This window comes from Haplochromis burtoni, unplaced genomic scaffold (assembly GCF_018398535.1).
Source record: "Haplochromis burtoni strain Fernald_Lab_line unplaced genomic scaffold, NCSU_Asbu1 Contig_10, whole genome shotgun sequence".
In the NCBI taxonomy this organism is placed as follows: domain Eukaryota; kingdom Metazoa; phylum Chordata; class Actinopteri; order Cichliformes; family Cichlidae; genus Haplochromis; species Haplochromis burtoni.
In genome coordinates, this window is record NW_024582371.1 from 3572804 (window position 1) to 3582234 (window position 9431).

Consider the following 9431-nt stretch of genomic DNA (forward strand, 5'->3'; position numbering starts at 1 on the left):
GTGACTTCATTGTTTCAGTGTCTCTCTGTATTCAGCTCACAGCTTGTACCCACACAGTTAGCCAGCCGGCAGTGCAGCGAGACACAAAGAGACCTCCTTCCAAGCCTCCCCTCCCACTGGAATCACATGTTTTCACCCCGGCTCGATCCTCTTTGCACTGCCTCCCTCAGCCACCCTTCTTTCCCCACCCTTTCTTCCCACCCTGCAGTGCTTTAAATCACATGACTCCACTTGGCTGAAGTAGTCCCAGTCCTGCTCTGAAGTTAAATAAAGGAAGACTTCGTCGTCACGCTCTGGGTCAGTCAGCAAGCTGCAAACACAGCTTGAGTGTATTCATGCACTGTACAACTCCGTGTTTCTCTACTTGAAGCTGCTGCTGATGTCGTGTGGGAGATGCGTGTTGTGCGGGCTTACTCTGCCGTGCAGCGGTGCTCTTGGCCCGGGGCAGCGTGCTCGCGCCTGAGCTCATCTCATCCATGGGGTCCCGTCTCATGCGGGCATCGGGAGTGTGCAGAGCCAGCTCATCGTCAGCGTTGATGAGGGTGAGGTCCTGCATGCTGAAACTCCGCAGCTTGTCTGACAACACGCCCTGCCCCTGGGCGTCACAGCAGGAACAAAATCAGGCATATTAGATATGCAAAACCACCATTACTCAGAGCTCAGAAGAAAACAGTTTTCAAAAGTTCATTTTTTACAAATCTGCCAATGATTATGTGGTGAAGCTGATTAATATTTGGAAGACCCCACTTTGGATTCTGGGAAAGTGAGATGACCAATTTTGGCTACAATTATTTAACTTACTAAACAGAATAATCAACAGGGTAATCAATATGAAAATAATCCAAGTGGAGCTTTAATAAAAAGCAGCTGCACAGAAAATATTTGCCTTTACAAGCAAATGTGTGTGAATACTTGAGGACATTGATAAATGCGATCTGTGATCCTGTGTTTGGGACAAATGACAAATGTTAGAGAGTGCATGTTTAACTAATATGGAATTTTGTATTAAGGAACAAACAACAAGCTTTACTATAAATATAGAACAAGTGTCTGCAGCAGCTATAAGCCTTTAGTACAGAATGATTTAGTAGCGCCAACTTCCTGTTTCGCAGCTTACAAGAACAACTGTTCAGTATCTTAATAGCACGCTTCACTATTACAGTTGCACAGCTAATCTGACGAAAGTCAGAAAAAGTTATTTAGTCCAGTCACCTGGTCACATAAAATGCACATCCACCATGAAAGGTCATCCTAGTTATTGGTTGAAAACCAACAAAAAAGCCTTAAACCTTAGAAACTGTGATTCTTACAAATGTGTTGTGTATAGTCAACAAATAAAAAGATTTCAAATATCATGTCACAACCTCTGACCTCTCCTTCAAGATCTATACATTGATCTGAAGGCCAAAGTGCTAATAATGATATGTAGAGCTATTTAAAACTATTATCTGAAAGCATACACATCTGGGGATGTAGAGATGATATATAGGGACCTGTCACTTTATTATGTACATTACAGTAAGAGGTCCCATTAAAGTAAAATACTGCCCAGAGAGTGAGCTGGCTTGGTGGAGGTTTGTTAATGTTCTTCCGTGAATAGAACAAAAAACTCATTTAGAAAATAAATTCGGAGCCCACTTAATTATGAGACTAATCGTTAGAGGAAGCTCACCTACTGACAGTCATCTCAGTCCTCTTTTCTAGCTGTACAAGTGAGTTAATAACAACATTATTTACCATTTGGCCGAAGTTTGTATTTCACATGCAAACAGAAAAGCAGAGGCATCTATGTGGGGACATTTAAACACAGTCACCTTGGTGGCTGCAGTGACGGCAGCATTAGCAGCCAGGTTGAGACCCCGTTTTCCAAACTTCATCATGGTCTCATAACTTCTGTCTTTGGCCTGTGCGATGTACTCATCTATCTCCTGCAGCACAAAGGGCAGTACACAGGGAGGAGTTAGAGACGACACTTTGAGTCATCAGGACAAAGAGTCATATCATTTCAGTGTGGACTTATTCTTTTTACCTTCTCTTTATTTGACAGGGTGGGGTGGACAAACTTGCGGTAGAGGACACTGGAGCCCTTGGTGTACGGAGACAGCAGCCAGATCACAAACGCAATCTTTAGCTCGAAGTAAAATGGAAACCTGGATAATTAAACACAGAGTTAATCAATCGGCAGAGACGTAAAGGAAACAACACACTGAGCAAAAGGTATGCATGAGTGGTGTATAGATTAGGATGCTAAAGTAGGAAAAGAAAACAAAAAAGATCCTTCAAGAGATTATTGTATTAAAAATCAGCAGCAGAACATTAAAGCATCTATTGATTTTTTATTTTACAAGTGGTTCATTTATTATAAGCGCGTGAAGAAAGAGGGTTACAATCACAAGCAGCTCCCGACTCACCATGATAGGAGCAGGTCTGTGACCGTTTCTGCTGTGCTGAACAATGCAAACACTATCCAGTACATCATCCACTTCACCTGGACACACACACACACACACACACACACACAGGGAGAGAACATGATTAAAAATAGTACCACAGCATCCAGTTCGCATGTGCTGAGACACGTGGCACTAAACAGAGGTTACGCACACAGACATCCCTACACAGAAATCGGACACATGCTTCAGTCCATTCGCATCACATCACTGTGCATGGGCACATCTGAGACAAAGAGAGATGTGAGTCATCTTCTAAACTGGTCATTTACAGGCAAATTAACTTTGTAGCTAATATCAGATAAATCATCAGTTATCAAATACACTGATACATTCAACATAAGAACAGCTCTGAGTGGTAATGGTGCATTTAAAGACATTAACAGGCCGCGGCGACGCAGCCCCGAGAATGCACCAAACGGCGAATCATTCGGATCGTTAGAAATGAGCCAAACAAGAGAAGGACGGGGATGAGAGCAGCTCTAAAAATGGCGTCTCCCTTCTCTCCCCCTCTCACACTTCCCCGCCCCATATTCGCTCCTTCTGTGGCCGTCTGCCTGAGCAGCGACTGAGAGGGTGGGTTGCCATAGTAACCAGCCAGGAGGAGACTGTTCTCCAGTGCAAATCTAGGCTGAGGGCCAGAGTGCTGCCATCTCCCCACCTCTCTCTCATGCAGTGATGAAGTAATCAGGAAGAGCCCCAATCAGCTGTGTTTAAAAATATCCACAGTGATCAAAAACCCAGGCACTTTCCGAACGATGAAACATTATTGTATTAAAGGGTTGGCCGGTTTCATACAATCTTCATCCTTTGGATTTTAGTCCAAACATCCAATAGACTGACTGACTGAATAAAGTGAACCTTTATTTCACTTTAAACCAAAGCAAATCATTCATGTGGAATCTCATCATATATGTTTCTTTTAAAAAAGTCAGTTAAACTTCAGGGATATCAATCTGTCCATTTAGGAAGCTTAAACCATTGTGAGTCAGGTGCAGGTGCTTTCAACGGGCCCACAGGAGAGGCAACAACAAGACCACCTGGATACAGACAACAGTCTAGCATCCTCTCCTGACTGATCAGTGTCCAGCTTTGCTTTTTGCTACACTCGTTGTAACCAATTATAGCATGAAAAGGTACATTCATGTTCAAAGCTCCTCCAGGAGGGCACATCATGTTTATGAGTTAAACTTGTGCCCCTGAATTATTTTGAGCAATGCAATACAGTCTGTTATTCAGTGCTGGATCCAGCACAGACATCCATTTAAAAATATGACAATTTTTACAGGTCTGAATCATTTGCAATTGTGAAATAAATAAATAAATAAATAAATAAATAAATAAATAAATAAATAAAGTTTAACTATTAAAACAAAATACATTCTGGGGTCTAAAATGACAAAGAAAAAATGAAAAAAAATTTGAATGTTTGAGGATTTGAAATTTTGAGTCATTTTGAAAAGTAAAAACAGTTTCATGCTCCAGTGTTTCTTCCTGGTTTATTGTTGTAATCTTAGTCTCCCCACCGCCCCAACTTCATTCTGAATGTTTTCAGGGCTTTCTGCATTTCATTCTCTGTCTCGACTGAGTTCCCCTGCGCCTTATTTCCCCTCTTCCTAGTGTGAATTTGGGACAAATTCCAACAACCCCAATAACACCTCTACTCACACACACACCGCTCACTCCTCTTGTGTTTGCATGGAGAGTCCACTATGTCGAGTGCTGTGAAAGTGTAAAGCTCTCCAGCACTAACTCTGCACTGACGCAGATTTTCCAACCATACTCTGAAGCTGCAGCACCTGTTTTGTTTTGATTTGTATTTTCCACCAAGTGATGAACACGATCATAATGCATCCATCTGATAGGGGTATGAAATTGCCGAAGATTGTGTTCCTGTTTCCATCGGAGAGGTGAGGTCAGAGCAAAGCTTGAAGAGACCCTTCAGCATCCATGAGAGAGACTGCTTGGAGATTCGAGTATTTTCCTAATCCGGATTTCCTCTCCGTATCTTTGTTAGGCTGTGATCTAGTCTTCCTCTTGTTTCTCCAGTTAACTCCTGTGCATTTGCCCCCCCCCCTTTCTTTTCTGTTACTGTTGCCCTAGCTCATAGATTACAAAAGATAAGATTTGTAGATGTAGATCAAACCGACACTGAAACATGTTTGTGGGACTATGTTTGTGGGGTGGTTTTGCCTCCACTGCATCAACTTTACCCAAGTGCACTCTGTGCTTAACATGCTAAACCCTTCAGTTGGTGCTCTTTTTTTTAGAAAGACTCCTACAGCAGCTGAATAAATCACCCAACCACATCTCTTTGCAAGAATTACGACTAGACCAAAAAGAAGACTGAAGAGTGTCGACTGTCACGGACTTTCAACCACAGTCACCAGATCTCAACTTGAAAGCACTTGAAAAATGAGGAAGCCAAACATTGCAGATAGCCAAAGAAGCTCTTTGGGACATCATCTAATCATCCTAACACGAATTATAGGATTTGCTTTAACCTTTACAGACAACCTTTTATTGTCTTTAACAACCAGCTACTTGTCTAGTGCTCAGTCCAATTCATCCCGATAGGCTCTCACAATACAGTGCACCACATGACCCTGCAATTATCAGGAGCTGCATGTAAATTCATATAATGTTAGCAAGGGTAGCGTTAAAATACCCTGAACTAAGTCCCACATTTTAAGGTCCTGTCACAATAAATGCTTCAGGTTTATAAATCAGAACTTCATAAAGATCTACGCAGAACGGAAAAAGAATCAGGAAGAATCCAAAGTGCAGGATTTGTTCCGTCTTTTAGTGTTTTTATGGTGCATAAACGCCCTTCTTTTATGAAGGCTGGTGTGTCCTAGTTAAACTGCAATCCCATGCCTCTAGCCTTGTCTGGAACACCCCGATCATAAGCATGATTCCTATTTTTGTTAGTCTTCAAATGATAACGGCCAAAGAAACGGAACGGGCATTGCAGAAAACATGACAACAGAAATTACTCCAAGTAATTAATAAGCTTGCTCTGATGAAACAGAGCATTTCTCTGCCTCATGTTGATTCTCAACACATTAGAGGAGAAATAGCTGGCAGGCGCTCAGGGCAAAACACCCTAAAGGTCAAACAGAGCAGACAGAGCTCAAAAATGGTTTGCTGAAGTTTAGTAACCAGGGGTTATACTCACATATTCCTTCACATTCTTCGTTTTGACGGCCTTATACGAGGAGTACGCCGGGTAGAGCGTCCCAAAGGCAAGGCTGCAAAAAAAGCAGACAAGACTGGGTCAGAGGAAGGGGCTTCAGCTTCAGCTAGAGAACATGGCCTCTGGGTGTTGACTCTGACACCTCACAAACGCACTCCCACACAGCAGCCACATCTGCTCTGAGCTTCTATGAAACACAAAAGGACGACATGCACTTGAGCAGAGCTCAAGTGCATGTGGTTTTAATCCGCATGGTGATGCCACGAAAGAAGTGCTGGGCAGTGACTTGTCAAAACAAAGTGGCCTGATAATGAGTAGAAACAATGTAATGGAGTCAGGAAGACTGCAGTGAGCTAAAATGGAAAAAACACACAGTTTCCACCAGGGGTGGGTCACCATGTGTTAGAACACGTGCACACTGGGACATTGTGCAAACACAGCCTTGTTTTTGATGTGCATTTGATCGCATCCTCTGCCACTGTGCTGATATGTGCTGATTTGACAGGATACTGAACGCTGAGTGAGGCGACTGCAGGGAGAGCTCAGATCAGAAGGGCCATGCAAGTTTGCCTACAGTGCAAACCAATAGCTGGGTTTAAACCCTTAATGTAAATAAAGGTTGAATGCCAATTACAGAGGTAGCCTAGCATCTATTTTTTTTCCCCCCTTCCTTAAGTAGGTCTTCTGTCCCAGTGTTCGACTACGCTGCTCAGTGATGTGTGCTGCTCCGTACAGTGAGCCGACATGACTCGTAGCAGGCCTCCGAGCCAGCGGGCTCCCAGAGCAGACGCCCTGTGCCTCTTTGTGTCCTCATTGAAAGCCCACTACTGACCTTACGGTCACTCTGTCCTCTTGTTCAGTCTAGGAAATATTTTAGTGTTCACTTCTTTAGGTTAGACTAATAAACTAGCTGTAAAAACAGGAGAAAAGAAACAGGCTGGCCACCCTTTAAAAACTGGGCCAGATGCACATTTAAAGCACAAAGACAAGAAATGACTAATCTTGTGTGCTGGATAATCAGCGGGCATTATGATGCATATTCAAGTCACATTGTTTGCCTTCAGTAGACACATGACTACCTGAGGTGTAGTGAAGTGGAAGATGCAGGCAGCTGGAAGCCAATAACAGTAACAGTTTGCTTATGTAATCAAGGAAAAGCAGAACATTTATAGGGATGAAGCATCATTTCTACACCTGGGCCTTCCAAAGGCATCATGATGTTCGACTTTAAGGTTAGCAGTTGATGAGCACACAGTATCTGGACATTTCACTAGAGATGGGACAGCACCGGTGCAGCACTGTGAAGTGTCTGCATAATGGATCAAGATAATGACAGCTGGCTTTAGTTGAGTCATCCACACAGTGTGGATGTGGCGTGTTCAGGTGGAGGCCTAGAAGTGATCTGCTGATACCGCTTGTCCGTCTTATTAAGCCCCACTGCTAGTGGCATATGAATGGATGGACACACATCCCTGGCTGGGCTGTTGGGCTTCTTTAGCCTTGCACCACATTTTACCAACTCGTGTTGGTACGGCGCCTAGTTACATTCACAGAGGGCTATTTAAAAGTAAAAAGCAGTGGCTGGCAGCTCGGAGTCTGTTTACTTGTGTGCAGCGAGGCTGGCATGTTAAACAGGCTGCACTTTCCCTGCCAACACATTATCTGTCAGGTGGTTACAGTTACTGACTAGCCAGCCCGCGTTAGCTACGAGCGGCTAGCAAGCGCTGGATGCAGATTGTGCTGCATCATTGTGCTGATTAAAGAAACGGCTGTGGTTATTGAACACAGGAGCTTTAAACGCCCCTGTCTGAATGCCAGGATATCTAATGTATTTATTTTTCCCCTACACGTGAAGTGTATGTATAAAAAGGACAGGAAACGGACAGCCTAGCTAGTCGGCGTTCAGCATCACACAGCTGATGAAAGGAGCCGTTATGGTGTTTAAGAATAAAAAAAACAGATTCAACCCTGCCCATACTCACACAACTATCCTCGAGATAATCCAGGATACCATCTTGCTGGACCGCCAGCCTTCGAGGCTTTCCCCCCAGCTTCTAGGAAATCTAGTCGGCTAGTAAGCGGGCTAGGTGGCCCCCATTCCCCTCCAGGACGAGCTGTGATGAGAGCCAGAAGGCTGCTGTGCCGTCAGGTAGGCTAACAGCAGCTGGAGATGTGCTCTGCAGTGTGTAGCTCCAGACTGCTCTGCTCTCTATCACCACCAACACCACCGCTGATGAACAAGACTGGCTCTTAAAGGGCCAGAGTCACTCTGATAAATCTGTAGTTTTAGCTTCAAAATGTGGCCCATGGTGCTCCTCCTAGTTAACCAGCAGTGGCGCACAATACAACCTTAGTCATCTACATTATTAAACTACTAAAGAACTGATTTCATCCTTTTCTTTCATAATTTTGCTGTGCAATCACAGTCTGCTCACTGACAAGGACCAAAGCCTAGCACAGTCATACCAGGTTTATCCTAGTGAAAACCCACACAGTGCTGGTCTCCTTTTTATGATCATTATTTTTTATTATGTCCATGAGACCGATCTGTGGATAAATGATTTAGGCTCATAAGAGAGGGATTCAACATTTCTCTGAAGACTTAAAGATGTAAACACACTAAACACAGTCCCACAAGATACTGAGTTTAAACATTTGATAAGTTACTCAGTTAAGCAGAAAACTGAGTGAAGTGGTCAACTTATCAAAAAGTAGCCTGTGGAGTCCCATTGATTACTTTATATTTTGTCTCTAAGGAACCAGACTTCCCGTGGGTCTTTCAAAGTTTTTCTTTTGAAAGTGGCTGCTTCTTTAGCGATTTTCAATCCAGTCCTTGTACCCGACCATTGTCAGAGGAATGTTTGTGTTGTTTTCAATTAAGACACTTAACACTAACATATGAAACATTTCCAAGGGATCTACCAATGTTGCATCTTCCAAGTCAAACAAGGACTGGTTTGGGACTGCACTTCAGCCAATGCAAACATACTGCCAATGTAGTAAAGACACAATAGAACTATCAGTCATGGATTGGCCTCCCCAGAGCCCCAAACCTCAACATTATTGAAGCAGTGTGGGATCATCATGACAGAACGAAACAAAAGGTATCCCTGAATGTTGTTTAAGAAGCCTGGGGAAGTATTCCTGAACAATACTTAGTATCACTGCACCCAATTTACATTTTCCCAGCAAATTATAAAGAAATGGGTGACTCAAGACTTTTGCAGAGCACAACATAACTGTGAACTGCATCTCTGTTTTGGGATGTTTGACCAAACAGGCAATCAGATACCAGCAAACTTGTATTTTAATACCATCTACATCTTAGCGGTGCATGGGTAGAGGCTTTATGGGTTAAAAAAAAAAAAAAAAGATCAGAGAAGCAGCAGTTTTTGTAAATTTTATTGTGAAAAATCAAACAGACTGCTAGATCAATATATATATTGATACAATGTTAATGGCCAGTAGTTCTGTTCAGCTGCAATTGTGATTCTTGAACCATGTTGGAAGTCTGCAGTTCATTCAGCCCACATGACAAAGACAAGTGAAAAAAAACTGCCCTCCTTTGAAGCCCCACCCAACCAATTATTACCTTGTGGTGTATAAAAAAAAAATTTAAAAAAAAAAGACTTCTTACTCTAAAAGTGAAATAAGAAAACTAAAAATACAAAACTTTGGTCTGCTTCCCTTGACTGGCTGTTTTCACAAATTCATTTCAGCCACAGAGGGCAGAAACAATCAGCTGTTTAAAAACTTAAACAGAAAAAAAAAAAATCTACAAAAAA

General features: G+C 42.8%; 1 protein-coding gene across 1 annotated transcript in view; it reads right to left on the bottom strand.

The window, feature by feature from the left end:
• The window catches only part of reep2 (receptor accessory protein 2), a 16333-nt gene extending 8030 nt beyond the window's left edge, over nt 1–8303 (bottom strand). The window contains exons 1-6 of the mRNA XM_005921189.3: nt 7629–8303; nt 5629–5701; nt 2412–2488; nt 2030–2150; nt 1815–1928; nt 415–595 (exon numbers count right to left, since the gene is read on the bottom strand). Of these exons, the coding sequence (XP_005921251.1) occupies nt 415–595; nt 1815–1928; nt 2030–2150; nt 2412–2488; nt 5629–5701; nt 7629–7660 (598 nt within the window). The 5' untranslated portion in view covers nt 7661–8303. The remainder of the gene's footprint in view (nt 1–414; nt 596–1814; nt 1929–2029; nt 2151–2411; nt 2489–5628; nt 5702–7628) is intronic.
• Nucleotides 8304–9431: the final 1128 nt, after the last annotated feature.